This window comes from Emydura macquarii, unplaced genomic scaffold (assembly GCF_026122565.2).
Source record: "Emydura macquarii macquarii isolate MOO-44397 ecotype Brisbane River unplaced genomic scaffold, CSIRO-AGI_Emac_v2 contig_905, whole genome shotgun sequence".
Classification (NCBI taxonomy): domain Eukaryota; kingdom Metazoa; phylum Chordata; order Testudines; family Chelidae; genus Emydura; species Emydura macquarii.
Window position 1 is genome coordinate 1 of NW_027131042.1, and position 18,724 is coordinate 18,724.

General features: G+C 48.4%; 1 protein-coding gene across 1 annotated transcript; it reads left to right on the top strand.

Annotated features, from left to right (window-relative positions):
- The first annotated feature begins 5,326 nt into the window (after window positions 1-5,326).
- Window positions 5,327-18,454, top strand: LOC137149881 (E3 ubiquitin-protein ligase TRIM39-like). Its single transcript, XM_067543501.1, is given in 6 exon segments — window positions 5,327-5,887; window positions 7,604-7,699; window positions 13,642-13,872; window positions 14,976-14,998; window positions 15,099-15,199; window positions 17,850-18,454. Coding segments are annotated over 6 exon segments (1,617 nt in total).
- The last annotated feature ends 270 nt before the right edge of the window (window positions 18,455-18,724 follow it).

The window sequence follows — 18,724 nt, forward strand, 5'->3', positions numbered from 1 at the left end:
AGGCTCGGCAGAAGTTGTGCCCACACTCAGTCATCAGTGGATCTGTGAAATACTCCAGGCAGACGGAGCAAGTCGCTTCGTCCTGGAAGCTCCCGGACAGCTCCCCAGCAGCAGCCATGGCTCCTCTACCCCAGGGCGGAAAACAGCCGCTATGGGTTAGTTTAACTTTCCCGAGCTCAGAGAAGCGGGTTTGGCTGACGATGGCTGGGGCGTTTCCCTTCCGGCTGTTGCTAGTGGGCCCCGGGCTGAGCTGATGGCTGGGGCGTTTCCCTTCCGGCTGTTGCTAGTTGTCCCCGGGCTGAGCTGCAGTGAGTCACCGCCAGTGTCACACCCCTGGGGCGAGGGAGATAGAGCCAGGGCCAGGGCAGTTGTTGTGTGTGGGTTTGATTTTTTCATATTATATTTTTATCACATTTTTAAATAGCTACAAACACATACAGAACAAACAGACATAACCAATGGCACCTAAACGTCTCATAACAAGTTAACATCTCACAATATATCAGCCATTTGCTAGCTAACCAGAGATACATTTGAAAGATATCTAGAATATGAAAGGTAAAATATAAATAAATTATTTGTATTACACAATTTAGAAAAAAAAGTTTGCTTCCAAAAATCCAACTATTTAAAGAAAAAATAAGTTAAAATAACAAATGGAGGGAAAGTTCAGAGGAAGGAGATAGAGACGGGGAAGGAAGGAAGTGGGTGTAAAGCAGGGGGAGGCAAGAGGGCCCCCATATATTAAATAGGATCATTGAGATACTGCCAGGAAAGCATCCCATAGCTCTGAGAATTTTTCTGGGGTGTTTCTGGGATGGTTTTCAATTCTTTCCATGGTCGCCAAGCTTACAATGTCTGTGCTCCAGTCTGCCACTGCTGGTCACTTTTTGGATTTCCTTTTGTAGTACTTGTCTTTTAACAATTATTAGTTCTTTGTATAACTAAAGAGTTTCAGGTTTATTCAGCTTCCAATTAACATCCATTAGGTTTTAAATTATCTGTTTGTCTTATTACACAATTTATTTGATAGGGAAAAAATTAATTCTGCAGTTCAGTTCTGCGGGTGTAGGAGCAGGCCCAGAGTCTATGAGTTAAGTTAACACCTGCTCAGTCACAGCCCCGACATTTGTCTGATTTAGCACCATCGGTTTTGAACAGTTGGAGAGGGGTCCCATGCATTCTCCGTAGGATTGTCAGCTGGATTAATCTTAAACAGAGATCCAAGGAGCAGTTCAGAGCACTGGCTAAAATTTGTTTCCATTGGATAGAGAAGAATCATTGGCCTAGTTCCTCCTCCCTTTTCTTTTCTAAGGAATCTGTGTTTAATTCAAATTTGCTGGCCAAGTGTTGCCATAGGTCTTGACGATCTGGGTAACATTTGGAGACATGAAAACAGTTCAGCTGGGTCGGGGGTAGCACAGTCCTTGGCCAAACAGCTGGAGATGGCATGTTTAAACTGGATACATTGTTAAGCTGATAGAAACACATGGGATGTTTTTCAGGGGACAAGGCAATGTGCCACGTTTATTATGAGAAAGCACAATTGCATTCATAACTCATAATTGATACCTCTCACACACACACACACACAAATGTTCTGCAGCTGATCGTGTATTATTTTCAGTCCTGACTGTAGCCTGTGTTCGCAACTTGAGTTTGTAGCTGGTGTGTGCAGCATGTGGCGGCTAACTGGCCAGGGAAGCCGGGCAGGAGGAGGAGCAGGGTCTCTGTTGGGCGTGCACCGATGCTCTTTGATGTTGCTAACCAGAACGTTACCCAAAGCTTTTCATTTTCACCATCTTTTTATATGTTTTAGTTCTAAAGTGAGTTTATGGATCCTGCTGTGTCATGCTGCCCAGCAGCGGCACCTCCCCCCAGTCACAGCAGAGGCACCGGGCGGGGAAGGAGACACAGAAGCACTGAGAGCCCAGCAGCCATGGAGGCACCTGCTCCACCAGGGAGTGAGAAGCGCAAGGCTGATGAGGGTCTGGAACCTCATGAGGGATTTTCAGATGTGCCACATGCCATTGATTTCAATAGGAGTTGGGCACCTAGTTGCTTCTGAAAATCCTACTGGGCACCTATCTGAATCTTTGGGTGCCTCAATCCCTGTAGAAAACCTGTCCCTCTGTGACTCCGGCCCTTGTCTGTGCAATGGGGATAATAGTAGAACTCTACCTCACAGAGGAGTTGTGAGCATAAATACACAAAAGATTGTGAGGTTGTGAGGAGCCCAGACACTACGATAATGAGGCCATATAGGTACCTAAAACTGAGCATGGCTCCGGAAGAGTTCAGTCTCCAGTCAAAGCATTCTGCTTAACACCAGAGATGTGTGTTTAATGCTCAAGAGATGTGGGCAACGTTTTCCACACTGCTGTGATGGAGTTACATCTGTTTGGGTGACCCTGAGTGTGGTTTGCAAGAGTGGTTTGGAAAAGTTTAACTTCCAGGTGGTTTTAGTTAAAGTTGAATCTTAACTTTGAATTTCCATGATTTTAAAAATTTGATTTCTTAAACGGTCTGTGTGTGATAATAATTAGCTACGCTGTGTTTAGTGCTGGTTCTAAACAGGGAGCTAGATAACTGACAGGCAGATTTCCACATTTTCTGTGATGACCTACGCCGTGGCAAAGATCATGCAGCTTCTCTTCTGGGTCAGATCGAGCAGAGCTTTATTCTGACAGACACACACAGAGCTATGGCCATAGGGGAGCCCTGGACAGCACCGGGTTTCTGTGCTGCTATCAGGAGACACCCGCCACCGCACAGATTTGAATGCCTATGGCTTATATAGAATAGCTCTTCACATATTAATCGCATAGTGGAATTTCTCTTGCAAAACAAGTCTGACAGATACTTCCTTATCTATTACACAAATCTAACGGCTTCCCCTTCTCTGGTACAAGAATAGCTAAGAGCGGTTACAAGAGCAGATAGTTGCAAAAACAGCTTAAAGCGCAATCGACCATCTTCAGTGGGTTTTTCCATCCATAGTCATGCTAACTTACATTTCCATCATTCATTTCAGTGTAAGGCCCACCAGGCCTTGCTTTTGTGCTTCCACACCTAGCTAAACCCCGACTGGACTGAGAGTGTGAAATGTTCGTCCATTTGGAAGACAGCATGAGACTTAGACCCAGCTGAGATCCTGCTTATGTCCCATTTTGAGACTCTAAAAGGGACGTAAGTGCCGAGGCCTTGCTCTGGTCCCTGTGAAGAGGAGAAGTCCATCCTTTCTGAATGATTCTGCAGTTTGTGTGTGTCTGACTCCCTCAAATCCCCTCATGTGAGCTAACTTCCAGGGGAACTTGCATTTCTGGGGGTGTCTGAGCCTCCTCCCTCCCTCTCCCCCATCTGTGAAAGAGAGTGGGGTGAGGAGCTGAGAATGGGCAGGCTTGACCCAGATCAGAAACTCTCCCGCACTGGGTAGGGACGGGGAACAGCCACTGAGGTGAACGGAGCAGTCCTCATGTCCCAGAGCTATTGTGTCAGGCTGTGTTTGCTCACCTGCGTGGCGAGAACAGAACATCTCACTGGGCCTCTGGACATTTCTGGGAGCCTGGAACTTTGAAACCTGCCGTGGGCAGAACTCTGAGAAGGAAAAGTGAACATCTGTTCTGGGGAACATCTGCCTCTGCCGAGGTGTTTGGTGACGATGATGATTGTGGAGCAATGTCACCTGTGCACAGCAGAATATTCAGAAGGTGCTGAAATTATTTTTCAAAAGAAAATGAATGGCAGATGTGCAGGCTTCCTGGGAGGGGAGGTGCTCTGGGTGCAAGAGGAGTGGGAACAGTGGAGGAGGGCTTGGGTCTGCAGTGAGGGATGGGGGTATTATGGGGAGGGAGATAAATGGGAACAGATGGTAAGGCAGGGAAAAGGGGCTGGGGGCTCAGGTAAGAGGGAGGAGTCAGGACTATAGGGGAGAGGAAGGGAGAAAATGTAAAAGGTTGCAGAAAGTGAGAGGTTCAGAGGATGTTGGAGGTTATGGGGCGAGGGGGCCTGTCAGTCATGAATTCTCCCCTTCTGTGTGCGCACTGAGATGTGGGAGACCCTGCTCCTCTCGGGGTGTCTGAGCCTCTTTCCCTGCCCCTCCATGTGCGCCGGGATCAGGGGGAGGGATGAAACTGGCACAAATTGAAACATCTGCAATCCGGAAAATGCAGAGTTAAGCTACACATCACCCCTGTGTGCGGCACGGGAGCCTGGTTCGGAGGGGGGTGCACTGGGTGGGCCTGGGGCATGGCTAGGGAAGCCTGGCTGAAGCTGGGGCAGGAGGCCCAGGTAGGGGTGGGTAATGGGTGTGAAGGGCCCAGCTCACTGCTCAGCTCTGGCTACATGAGCAATGTTGCATACAGCCCCCTGTAAGCTGCTGGCTGTGATACGTGTAGGCAGCAGCACAGGGCAAGAGAGCCAGGAACAACTTCTTACTTGTTAATGGCTTCTGCAGGGCCAACATCTGGCATGACAGGATGGGGAGGGGAGGGGAGCTAGCAATGTCAGTGTGTGTGTGGGGGGGAGCATAGACACATTCCAGCTCATGTTACATGGCCTCATGGTCTCCTTATTGGTGGGTTCACACAAGCAGGCAGAGCCCCCAGAATGATGGCCCAGCCCCACGCTCAGTAAGCAGAGCGTGTATTTTATTACTAGAAGAGGGTGGAGCCTCCAGCTGCTGCTACCAAAGAGTTTTGCTTTTCCTCCCAGGCAGCAAACGCACCCACACCCTGAACTCAGCGTTACTTCCTGAGCCAGTTACTTCCCCCTGCCTGGGAAGAGCCAGACCCTGTAGGGGCTGTCTGTGGATGCACCACTCACACAGACCCAGCCAGCACAGGAATTTGCTCACTCCAGAAGTAAGATGCAAATATTGAACGATGACATGAGTGTAGTTAGCTCTTGCAACAACTGGCCAATCTCTAACTAACTGGATCCTGAGCAAAAAATAGAGAAAAACCAAGGAAAGGAGAGAGGCAGAGCAAACCAACACAATGAAAATGAAGACAAAGAGTCCACATGAGGTGCAGTTTTTTAACAGTGTGGATAATTAACTATTGGGACAACCGGCCCAGAGACATGGTGAACTCTCTGTCCCGTGGAGTCTTTAAATGAAGATGGGATGTCGCTTTCTGAAAGATCTGTTGTACCTCTACCACAGATTGTGGGCTGGATGCAGGAATTACTGGGTAAAATTCTCTGGCCTGTGTTATGCAGGAGATCAGACTAGATGATCAGAATCATCCCTCCTGACCTTCACATCTGTCAGTGTACAGCATATCTTTTAGAAAGGCAGCCAAGGACAATCTAAAGACGCTAAGTGATGACAAATGCTGCCATTTCCCTTGGGAAGCTGTTCCAGTGGTTTGTTCCCCTCACTGTTCAAATGTCATCTGCTTTCCAGTTAGAGAATAATTCAGTAAGTGAAACTGGTCACTGCAACTCTTACATTCCTGCAGCCTTGGCCTCTGCCCATCCTTTGAGAAAGCTACTGGAAGAAGCGTTTTGTCAGATCTGTACGGATTATTTCAATGATCCAGTGAGCACAGACTGTGGACACAACTTCTGCTGAGTTTGTATCACTGAGCACTATGAAAAATGGGAAATGGAACCAGAGGGAGTTTGCTGTCCACAATGCAGGAAAAAATTGAAGAAAGAGAAATTTCAGACCAACAGGCAGCTTGCCAGCATGGTGGAAAATATCCAGCAACTAGGAATAAAACCTGAAAACCGAAAAGAGCAGCTAGTCTGCAGGGAGCACGAGGACAAAGTCAAGCTGTTCTGTGAAGATGATGGTGAGGTGATCTGTCTGGTTTGTGATAAAACCCAGGAGCACAGATCTCATGCTCTGGTGCCCATTGATGAGGCAGCTCAGGAATACAAGGTAGGAAACATTATTTATTTCTAAATATTCAGTAGAAATTAAATCACTGCAGGAGAAGTTTAATTTTAAAATGACCTGGAGTTTAGCAATGATGGGTAGAAGTCTTCTAAATCTATGGGGTGAAATCCTGGCCCCATCAAAGTCAGTGGAAAACTCCCAGGCCTGGAGCCAAAATGGTACCTAGGAACCTAAGTCCCAGTTTGAGGTGCCACTGCAATTCACAGCCCCTTTCATCATCCAAGTGGAACAGCTTCACCAGGAGAGACTGAGGGAGCCCCACATAGCCCAGTGGTTAGATCCTCTCCTGAGAGGTAGGATAGGAACATGGATCTCCTTTCTCAGCATCAGGCAGAGAGCAGGGGATTGAACCTGGCTCTCCCACCTCCCAGGGGAGAGCTCTGACTGCTGGGCTAAAAGTTAGAAAGGGGGTGGCTCTGCCTCCTTCTCCTCCAGTGGTTTTGTGCAAAGTGAGGCAGGTTCATAGCTCATAGCTTGAGTGTCCGACCACCTGACTCCAGGAGCTGGGTTCCTGGCTGGGGTCGCTGGCAGAGCCAGGTGCCTCCCTGCAGCCTGGAGTGAGGTGCCCACCTCTCTGAGGGGGCGGGGCTTGGGACACCTCTCCTCAGCATCTCCCATTGGCTGGCTTAGGCAGCTCCCAGCCCGGCCTGCTGGTGTTTGTGGGTCACAGTCTAAGGTGTCTGTCTCTCCCCATGCTTTGTACAGGGAGCCTGGCCCCTAACACAGACTTTGTGGGTCTCAGGGCTGGTCCAGAGGTAATTTAGGTGCTAAAAAGTCAGTTACTGCAGTGCTGAGTGTCACATGCCTAAGTGCCTCGTGGATCCAGCCCCGGTGGCGTCAATGGGACCAGGATTTCACCTACCGAACGTATCAATATGTCTCTGACTTGAAACTCTGCACAGCAGCCCCCAGCCCCTGCAGGCATCTACAAACACTGACTGTTGTTTTCACTCCCTCATGGTCACTTGCTGTTACAAGAAATGAAAGCAGTGATCATGCTTTGTACTCGCGCCCAGCGCTGCTTCCCATCCCGGGCTGTCGGAGCCCCACACAGACACCAGTGGGTCTAGCCATAGAGCCCTGCCCTCTACGCCCTGTTTGCACAGGGGGATCTGAGCACAGAGGGTGACGGGCCCAGTTCTGCCCTCACTGAGGTCAGTGGGAGTTTATCCACCAGGCTGAAGGGGGCAGGCCCTGTGTGAGTTGCCCAAGATCTACACGAGGCGTTTGTTTGCCCACGGTTGGTTCAGACAGAGCTGCCGAACCAGCAGAGCCAGGCTGAAAGCCAGTGTGATGCTGATGCTCTAGTGCCATGTGCTGGAACAAAATGTGTGTCAAGTGGGGGTTCCCAGTGCTGGGGAAGGGATCCCAGGTCCCAGCCACGCACCTTGGCACAAACACAATCCTTGCCTTCTAGGGGGGTCAGAGTTGGAACAAGCACCGTGTGTGCCAATAGCACAACACCTTTCTGTAACCCAGACAGAGCCTGGCTGTTTGGGGACCCAATACGACAGCTCTGCAGAGAGCCCCGGGGTCACTCAAATCAGCTCTGTCCATGGCAAGGCTGGGGACAGAACCCTGGTCCCCTCACAGCCGGCCTGGGCTTGGCCACAAAACCTTCCTGCCACCCATGGGTGAGGAATCCCCAGAGCTCTGACTCACTGCAAGAGAATTCACCCGGCATCGTTATCCCCACAGGAGAAACTCCACAAAGACATTGAGCTTCTGAAGAAAGCGATGGAGAAGATTTCAAAGCTGGAATCCAAGGAGCGGAATAAACCCAACGACTGGAAAGTAAGTGTCTGCAGTTTGGGTTAATCTCTCATTTTATTTAAATATTTTTAAAAATGTACAAGAAAATCATGATAAAAATAGACAACACCAGCATAGCGTTAAAACAAACAAACAAATAAACCCTGGTTATGATTATAATCAGACTTTATTTCCAGAAAATGTTCAGCTTGAGGAATATGGAGGGGAATGGAAGGGTAAAAATGAACAAATCTACATGATACTTAACAGCAATGGGCTGATTTACACTGAATCAAAATGAGGCCCAGATAAATACATATTTTATTTATCTGTATTTCTAATGCAAGCCCCTCGTGGATCAAGCCCACTAGTTCTAGAAACACATAGGAAGATACAAACCCAGACTTTTCGCTGTCTCACACCTTGTGTCAGCATTCGCATCAGGGCAAAATCCGTGTAAATGTTGCCATTCTGATTTGGTCGATTTGACATGGACTGTGCTCACTGGGACAGCTCTGCTCTCACTCACACCAGTTCTACACTACTACAGCTCCATTTGCATTGATAAGGTTACTCCTGATTTACACTGGGTCAATCATGAGAGGGGAACCGGCCCCAGTGAGTCTCACGGAGTTACACATTTTTCAGGGGCAGCCTTTCTGCATCCTGCTTAAGGCTGAAACACCATTTCAGTTTAAAGCTGACATTTACAGTGCTCGAAAATCCACAGATATACTCAGCTTGGCTTGAAAATTGCTGTGTTTGTTGATGGACCAGTGCAGAATATATGGGGAAATGTAGTGGCATGTGGTCAAGGGGTTCTGGAGACTCCATCCCGCACCCCCATATGATGATGTGTTTTTAGTTGCTAATTCTGTCCCACTTTGCCTTACGGATGTTTTGCATTTCCTGACGGATATCTAGTGTAAGGAAAGGACAGGTGGTGGGGCTGTTTTTCCCCAAACATGAGTTTTGGTTTATTGCCTCAAGTAGGTTTAATAGACGCATGGACTATAAGGACAGAATGGACCATTATGATCATCTAGTCTGACCTCCTGCACAACGCAGGCCACAGAACTTCACCCACCCACTCCTGTAACACACCCCTAACCTAAGTTAATGAAGTCCTCAAATAATGATTTAAAGACTTCAAGATACAGAGAATCCACCAGCAAGTGAGCTGTGCCCCATGCTGCAGAGGAAAGCGAAAAAACCCCAGGGCCTGTGACAATCTGTCCGGGGTAAAAATTCCTTCCCGACCCTAAATATGGCAATCAGCTAAACCCTGAGCATGTGAGCAAGAGTCAGCAGCCAGAAAACCAGAAAGAATTCTCTGCAGTAACTCAGAACACACCCCATCTAACCATCCCTTCACAGGCCATTGGGCATATTTACCACTAGTAGTCACAGATCAGTCAGTTGCCAAATCAGGTTGTCCCATCGTACCATCCCCTCCATAAACTTATCAAGCTCAGTCTTGAAGCCAGCTAGGTTTCTTGCCCCCACTGCTCCCCTAGGAAAGCTGTTCCAGAATTTCACTCCCCTGATGGTTAGAAACCATTGTCTAATTTCAAGTCTAAACTTTGTGATGGCCAGTTTATATTTATTTGTTCTTGTGTCCACATTGGTGCTGAAATTAAATAACTCCTCTCCCTCTCTGCTATTCCCTCTGATGTATTTATAGAGAGCAATCATATCTCCCCTCAGCCTTCTTTTGGTTAGGCTAAACAAGCCCAGCTCTTTGAGCCTCCTTTCATAAGGCAGGTTTTCCATTCCTCTGATCATCCTAGTAGCTCTTCTCTGCACCTGTTCCAGTTTGAATTCATCGTTCTTAAACATGGGAGATCAGAACTGCACACACTATTCCAGATGTCTGATCAACGCCTTGTATAATGGTACTAACACCTCCCTATCTCTACTGGAAATACCTCGCTTGATGCATCCTAGGACCACCTTAGCTTTTTCATGGCCACATCACATTGGTGGCTTATAGTCAACCTGTGATCAACCAATACGCCCAGGTCCTTCTCTTCCTCCGTCACTTCCAACTGAAGCGTCCCCAGCTTATAGCAAAAGTCTTTCTATTAGTCCCTAAGTGCACGATATTGCACTTTCCAATATTAAATTTCATCCTATTTCTATTACTCCAGTTTAAAAGGTCAACCAGATCTTGTTGTATATCCTGACCCTTCTCTGTATTGGCAATACCTCCCAAATTTGTGTCATCCGCAATCTTTATTAGCACACTCCCACTTTTTGTGCCAAGGTCATTAATAAAAAGGTTACATAAGATTGGTCCCAAGATCGATTCCTGAGGAACTCCACTAGTAACCTCTCTCCAGCCTGACAGTTCACCTTTCAATATGATTCGTTGTAGTCTCCCCTTTAACCAGTTCCTTATCCACCTTCCAATTTTCATATTAATCCCCATCTTTTCCAATGTATCTAATAATTCCCCATGTGGAACTGTATCAAATGTCTTACTGAAATCTAGGTAAATTAGATCCACTGCATTTCCTTTGTCTAAAAAATCTCTTATCTTCTCCAAAAAAATAGGAACTATGTTAGCAATTCTCCAGTCATACGGTACAACCCCTGAGTTTACAGATTCATTAAAAATCCTTGCTAATGGGCTTGCAATTTCATGTGCCAATTCCTTTAATATCTTTCTATTGAGATTATCTGGGCCGCCCCAAGTTAGTCCCATTAAGATGTTTGAGTTTGGCTTCTACCTTGAATGTAGGAATTTCTACCTCCATATCCTCAATCCCATTTGACCCCCTGCCACTATACCTAAACTCTTCATTAGCCTCATTAAAAACTGAGGCAAAGTATTTGTTTAGATATTGGGCCATGCCTAGATTATCCTTAACATCCACCCACATCCTCAATGCTTAGCGGTCCCACTTCTTCTTTCTTTGCTTTCTTCCTGTTTATATGGCTATAGAACTTTTTACTATTGGTTTTAATTCCCTTTGCAAGGTCCAACTGTACTTGGCTTTTGGTATTTCTTACTTTGTATCTACATGTTCTGACCTCCAAGAGGTAGCTTTCCTTGCTGATCCCTCCCATCTTCCACTTCTTGTAGGCTTTCTGCTTTCTCTTAATCACCTGTCTGTGATGCTTGCTCATCCAGCCTGGTCTACAACTCTTGCTTGTGAATTTTTTCCCTTTCCTTGGGATGCAGGCTTCAGATAGTTCCTGCAACTTTGACTTGATGTAATTCCAAGCCTCCTCCACATTTAAATTCATTAATTCTTCATTCCAGTCCACTTCCCCAACTAATTCTCTTAATTTTTTTGTTAGCCATTTTGAAATCAAAGACCCTAGTCACAGATCTACTATTGTTTATCCTTCCATTTACTTTGAACTGAATTAGCTCATGGTCACTCGAACCAAGGTTGTCCCTTACAACCAGTTCTTCTATGAGGTCCTCACTACTCACCGATACCAAATCTAAAATGGCATCCCCTCTTGTTGGTTCAGCAACTATTTGCTGAAGGAATCTGTCAGCTCTCACATCCAGGAAAATCTGGGCCCTATTATTATTACTAGTACTGGTCTTCCAGTCTATATCTGGGAAATTAAAGTCTCCCATAATCACACAGTTCCCAGTAGTATTTACTTTATTAAAACATTAAGGAGGTCTCTATCCATACTCAAATTGGATTCTGGTGGTCTGTAGCAAACCCCAAACACTATCCCAGGGGAAGCTCTAGTAGCTTTCTTCCCAAATGTGATTTTTATCCAGACAGACTCTGTCTTATCCACTGCATCACTTCTAATTTCTTTACAGTCTACTTCATCATTGATACACAATGCTACTCCACCGCTTTTGCTTTTATTTCTGTTTTTCCTAAACAGCACATAGCCTTCAATACCTGAGCTCCAGTCATGATTACTATTCCACCACGTGTCTGTTATCCCTATAATATCTGGTTTTACTTCCTGCACCAGTAGCTCTAGTTCCTCCATTTTGTTACCCAGGCACCTCACATTGGTGTACAAACATCTTAATGTTTGCTGTTGGGCATCACTCACATGCCTTACACGATTCATCACAGTCATTCTACCACCAGTATCACCTATTACACTGGTATCCACACCACCCTTCCTCTTCATGTCCATTCTGCTCCCCACTGCTGTGTCCTTTCCTGTTTCATTTTCCTCCCTCTCAATGTTAAAATATGGTGTTGAGATCACCGGGCATCTCCCAACCATCTCCCTCAGATTTCTAGTTTGAAGCTCTCTTAATCAGTTGTGCCAACCTCCATCCTAGGATTTCCCTCCCTGCTCAGGTGAAGTCCATCCCAAAAGAACAGTCCTCTGTCCATGAATGACTCCCAGTGGCCATACATCCCAAAGCCCTCCTTATAGCCCCACTGCCTGAGCCATCTGTTGATCATCAGCATCTTGTCACATCTTTGTTGTCCTCCTCTAGGGACAGGCAGAATCCCACTGAAGATCATCTGAGACTCCATTTCCTTAAGAGTCTTCCCCAGCCTGGCATCATCTCCCTTGATTCGTTCCAGTGAGAATCTAGCCGTATCGTTTGTTTCCACATGAAGGACAATCAGTGGATTCTTTCCTGTTCCTGCTAGGATCCCCTTCAGTCTCAGCTCCACATCCCGTATCCTAGCACTGGGCAGACAGCACACCCTTCTGTTCTCTGGATCAGCTCCGGTTACAGGCCTGTCTGTTCTTCTCAGTAGGGAGACCCCAATCACGTAGACTTGCCTTTTCCTGGTGACGGTGCGATTCCCCGACCTGTCCCCTGTTCTTTCTGGCTGCAAGTCCTCTCATCTCCTATTCTCCCTCTCAATCTTCTGCAACCCATCCTGGATCCTCCTGGGGCTCTTATTTGGTGGTATCGCCATTGGCTCATCCACTCTTTGTATAGGACTAGCTGCTCTTCTCTTCTTCCTTGCCCTCCCATCTTCAGTTACCACCTGCTGCACCCCTTGTTCATTTTCCAGCTCCACAAACCTGTTCCTGAGCTCTATTTCTCCTTCACTAGCCCGTCTTTTCCTCTGCCTGGTTCTCACAGTCCCACGCTTCCAGTGGTCACTTTCCTCATCCAGCATCTCCCCTCAGAGTTCTTTGGTCTTGCTTCCATCTGTCAGTCTGGGCTTGTCCCTTCAGCCGTCTCACGCGTTTGCTGCATCATCTTCTCGTACCCCCTTCTAAACTCAGCCAGAGTTTCCATCTGGATCTTCTCTTCCATCGGCTCCAGGAGGCGGCACGTCATACAAACACAGCTCTTTTGGGTACTCCCGCCAGGATCATGTGCATCCCGCAGCTTTCACATCCAGTCACCTTCATTGTCTCTTCCACGGGCTTGGGTAACTACCACTGCTGCCTCTGTGTCTGGCATAGCTTCCTTGCCTCTGTCCTGTCAGTGAGAAAAGAACAAAAATCAAACAAACAAGAAAACACCCCACAGACACAACCCCACAATACCAGAACACCAAACACTGCCTCCCCAACGCCCCTGTTTACAGCTTTGTTTGCTGGCTCCTGGGCTGCTGCAGCTGGCCTGAGGGGCAGAAAGGATTTGAACAGAGGAATCTCATGCCCAGTCTCTGGACAGTGTCTGAGAGGGTGGGGAGAAGCTCAGTCACTCCTGTTGAAACTGTTCCAGTTTGTGTAAATAGTCAGGTAGTAGGTGGGCCAGAGAGCAGGCAAGGATGTGGGTCAGGTACCCACCTAGGAAGTGGGAGACCCAGAATCCAGCTCCCCTGCTTCACAGACTATTTAATTATTTACCCAGAAGTCAGTTATGGGCTTGATGCAGGAACCCCTGGGTGTAATTTCCTGGCCTTTGCCATGCAGGGGGTCAGGCTAGATGATCACAATGGTCCCTTCTGGCTTTAAAACATGAATCTATAAACACTCATTCAAATCTATTTTACTGCACTCAAAATGGCCTGATATGCTTGATAATTCTGCTGATATTTATGGTTTTGTTTTGTTATTAACTAAAGGAAAGAGTAAAGTGTCACAGACAGCGAATCTTGTTGGAATTTGAGACACTAGAACTGCTTCTGAGTGAGGAAAAACACCTCTTTCTCCAGAGACTGGAGGAGGAGGAGATGGAGACTTTGAAGAAACTAAATGAAAATGTTACCAAACTCTCCCAGCAAAGCTCCTTGCTGCAACAGCTGATTGCAGAGATAGAGGAGAAGTGTCAGCAACCGGCCGCTGAGCTGCTGAAGGTGAGTTACACAAAGTTCCCTTTTGTTTGGATTTCCAACATCCATGGACACAAATATAGAGTGTCTCCTGTTCCCCCAAAACGATTGTTGTTATTTACTGATTTATTATTTATGTATGTTGCACCACAGCTTTACATTGTATTTCACAGTATTAGTAATATTTAGGCCAAAATTTGGCTCCCTAAACTTAGGGACCTAAGGGTAGAATGATCAAAGGGGCGTAAGTGACTTAGAAACCTCCATCCCATTTTCAAGAGTGATTTAGGGCCATATTTTTAAATGTATTTAGTGCCTAGGGATGCAGATCGGCAGCTCCTGGTATTTTCAAAAGCATCAAACAGGTTAGGCACCTAACTCCCATTGACTGGTTTTAAGGTTTCTCTCAGGGTAGCAGCCACCATGTGTTGGATGCTTTCCAGTACCCAGAAAGACACAGCCCTGCCCCTGCAAGATTTGCCAGTCAACCTTCCTAGGCTCTTACTTGGTGCCCATCACCGTGGTATCAGAGCGCCTCCCAACATTGTCAAGGGCAGGCATCAGATAAAGATGTCTCTGCCCACAGTCAGCAGTTAGAAAACACATTTTCACAGTAAGGTCAGCACATTTTATCCAGTATTTGAGGCCTCTAGAGACCAGTTTTACCGTCACTTTTTCCAGTACAGTTGCTGTTTAACACCTGTGGAAGCACCATTAGACAGTGGCTTTTTCTAATCTTGTGATTTATTTTGGCAGCTCAGCTGACAGTGTCTGGAAAACCTGCACAAGATTTTTGTCAAAATAAAATTTCTCTTACTTTTGTTTTCAAATAGTTAATGCACCATTTAGTAACTCAGTGTGCCCCGTTGCACCATTAGTGACTGGTGAGTCGTACCCATGTCTGCATTTCTCTGGGGCTGGAGTTGTGCCTCAGCGCCACTGTATTCATACGCCAGTTCAGTTATTATCACCTAATTATAAGAAGTCCTCATGTAAGTCAGATCTGCAGGTGTTTTTCGTTCTGTAAAGCCTCAGGAAAAAGAGAAAATTAACCAGGTGTTCTGTGAACACAGAACAGATAAACTGCTCAACACTAACACTTTCTTATTCACTTTCTCTCCCGTTAGGATGTAAAGGACACACTGGCCAGGTAAGATTCTATGTTCAGTTTACCATCAATGTATATCAAGCCCATTGCAATAGGACTAGTGCTGAGTGTCTGAGGGATAAGGGGATTTTGTTCTCTTTAGGAGTGAGCAGGTGAGGCTGCAGGAACCAGAGCTCATTGCTGCTGAGCTGAAGGGTGCGTACAGAGTCCCTGGCCTGATGGAAATGCTGAGACAATTCGCAGGTAAGTTAATGCTAAGGCAGCAGGGGATCTCTAGCTTTTCCTACCTGCAGCCTCCAAATCACCCATGCTTTTTCCATTCCTAAATCCACACACCAGATTCCTCTGGGCTCTTCCAGCCAAAGATACTAAAAGTGCTATAATACCTAGAGACCAGTAGATTAATACTGGGCCCCCTAAGGAAGGGGAGCAGTTACAGTCAGAGATGCTGCCTTTGATCATTTAACATTGGAAAAGCCTCTGAAGTAAACGTACCCACTCCTGGCGAGAATCCCATCACTGCTCTGTCCCCCAGGGCTGTGAACTGTTAGCATTACACGTCCTTACGAAAGGGAACAACACTTGGCTCTTATATGGAGTTATTCAGCCAGAGCTTGCAAATGCTTTCCAAAGGAGGAAGTTGCCATTTACAGAAGGGGAACTGAGGCAGGGAGACACGCCCAATGTCAGACCAGAGTCAGGAACAGCACTAAGGTCTCCTGGTCCATTCAGTAAAAAGACCAGAGCAGCGTAAAATGGCTCCAAAAGGCCTGGATCCAGCCGGGTGAGGATTTCTCCAGTGCAGCAGTGCAGAGAACAGCTGCAGGTGCCCTCTGAGGACTCATGCTCAAGCCCTATTGTGAGGTGTGTGGAGATGGGACTGGAAACAAGGTGATTATGTTGGGGCCACAGCACACAGTGCTGCAGAGATCCTGGGCCTTGCTGCTGCCCATAGGACCCAGGGAAAGGCTGACGGAACTAAAGGCATCAGCGATACCAGAACAATTCACTCGTACTGTGAAATAAGAGCGCTGATGTGGGACGTTACACCGGTATAACAAGAGTGGTTTAAATTCCCACCTTATCTTGTACTGGTGTAACCTTCCCCTGCAGACAAGCCCAGAGTTAAACTGGGGGCTGCTTTGGCATCCAGAACAGGCAGAGTCAGGAGCAACCTAGCAACAAGTTCTTCTCTTTAGAGGGAACTTTCCGTTCTGTGCACACCTGATGAAGGAAAGATTCTGCTGCAGTCAAATACTATAGGGCGAGGTTCAGGGTTTTGAGAGTCAGTTCGTTAGTCTGGTTAGCTGCTGGTAAAAGTACCCATGTATCCTTAAAGCCGCCTTCGCCCTCACTGCCCCTGGGCTGCAGGCTCCGAGCACAGAATCTCTCCCTGAGAGTTTAAGACCATGTCTACACTAGCATGTGTGTCAGCAAAACTTTTCTTGCTCACGGGTGTGAGACAAACACATCCCTGAGTGACATAAGTTTTGCTGGCGTGAGCGCTCATGTGCACAGCGCTGTGTCTCTCCCACCGACACAGCTACCGCTGGTTATTGAGCTGGTTTTATTTTGTCTACAGGAGAGCTCACTCCCATCAGTGTAATGCAGCTACACAGTGATCTTACAAGGGCACACACACATCCTGACCCCCCGTCCCCGCCCCCCAGCTCTGGCCATAACCCTACTGATTTTCATGAAAAGCAGAAAACTGGAAAAACTGATTTCCATGAAAATCAGGCTTTTCTGATTTTCACCCAAAGCAGGAGAGCTATGATCAGAGTGGGGAGGTGAGGGGCCTGCCTGCAACAGGGGGTGAGGAGCCCAGTGGGGGACTGGCTGAAGTGAAAATGAAGAGTTTGATGTTGGGAAAAGTCTCAAGTTATAAACACAAAGGGTTTGTCTACACGGCCCAGGGCAGCGAGTCTCAGAGCCGGGTGACAGACGTGGGGTTTGCACCATGTCACTAAAAATAGCTGTGTAGACGTGTCTGGGGCTGGAGCTTGGGCTCTGGGGTGTCTGATGTGGGGTCCCTCTATCTCTACTGCTGCAGACGTCCCTCGGTGTCTAAATAGTGACACAGGCCCTGGGCCAGAGCATGAGACTGAGAATGACTCTGCAGCCCAGTGGGTCGGGCCCCACCCAGGAACCCCAGAGCCCAGCCCCCCTGCTCCAGTGACCCTGTAATTATTGATCCATAACCACAGTGACGGGAGGGGTGACGGCCCCTGGCACAGCCGTGTCTCAGCTGTGTCGGTGCAAACACCCAGTGTAGACGTGCTGTATGCGTGTGAGCTGGGACTGGCACCTGGTACAGCTTCCCCCAGATGGAGGGGGCAGTAAGTGAGGAAATGCCCCCTCTCCTCCCCCTGCCCCAGCCTCGTTAGCAATGACCCTTGGTCCCTTCAATAACCAGATACACTCCCCAATGCCCCACACTGCCTTGTCCAGTGAGGCTAGCTCAGACACTCTGACCGTGCCCTGGGGGAGGGGCTGGCTGTGGGGTTTGCCTGGCTGGAAGTTGGGGCCCGTGGGGCCGGCCAGCATGGAGAGTCCCAGCTGTGCCACCCAGGGCAGGGCTGTCCGGCCAGTGTGTGTGGGGATGGCACCGACCTGCTCTTAGCAACAAACCAGCCACACACGGCCCCAAAGCAACAGAGATTCCCTGGGCCCTGCCCCCCCCCCCACTTCTCTCTGCCCCCTGGTGCCCACCCGTCTCCTGCTTCCCCTCTGCCCTCTGGCTCCTGCCCCTCCCTTACCCGTCCCTCACCCCTGGGCCCACCTGTCCTCTGCTGCCCCCACACACAGCAATTAACAGGGACGCAGGTTAATTTCCCTTTGATCCACGTGACCAGCCCCTGCCCTGGCCCTGACTCTGTGACTCTCTCCCCAGTGGACGTGACTCTGGATCCAGACACGGCAAATCCCAAACTCGTCCTGTCTGAGGATCAGAAACGTGTGAGACACGGAGACACACGCCAGGATCTGCCCGACAATCCTGAGAGATTTGATCCTTGTCCCTGTGTGCTGGGCGCTGAGGGGTTCCCGGGCGGGAGGCGTTACTGGGAGGTGGAGGTGGGAGACAAGCCCAGCTGGGTTCTGGGGGTTTGTAGGGAATCTGTGAGCAGGAAGGGGAAGGTCAAACTCTCACCTGAGGATGGATACTGGGTCGTGTGGCTTAGGGATGGGGAATACAAGGCCCTCATCTCCCCCGCAACCTCCCTCCCCGTGAGCGTCAGGCCCAGCTGGGTGGGGATTTTCCTGGACTATGAGGCGGGCGAGGTCTCATTTTATAATGTGACTGACAGGTCCCGGGTCTTCACTTTCACTGGCACCTTCTCCGGGACACTTCGCCCTTATTTCTGTCCTGGTTTCCATGCTGGGTTTAAAAACGCGGCTCCTCTGATCGTCTGCCCGGTCCCAGCCCAGGCTGGAGGCAGTGCCTGTCCCCTCCCAGCGCTGAGGAGCCCCCAGGCCTGTTCCCGGGGGAGGGTATAAAGGGCATCAGCTGCCCCCCATCACCCGCCCTCAGTTCCCAGCACCAGGTGGGTGGGGGAGGGGGTAGAGAAGGGGGTGGGAGGAGCCGGCCGCTGAGAAGGAGGGGCAGGGCAGGGGGTGTGAATTGGGTGGGGCAATGTCAGGGGTGGATGCTAAAGATGGGGTGTGGAGGAGGCTGCAGCAGCAGGAAGGGAAGATCCCAGCTGATGTGAGGAAGACTCTGGGGGGATGTAACGAAGGGGGAGAGGAGATGCCCCAAGGAGAAAGAGC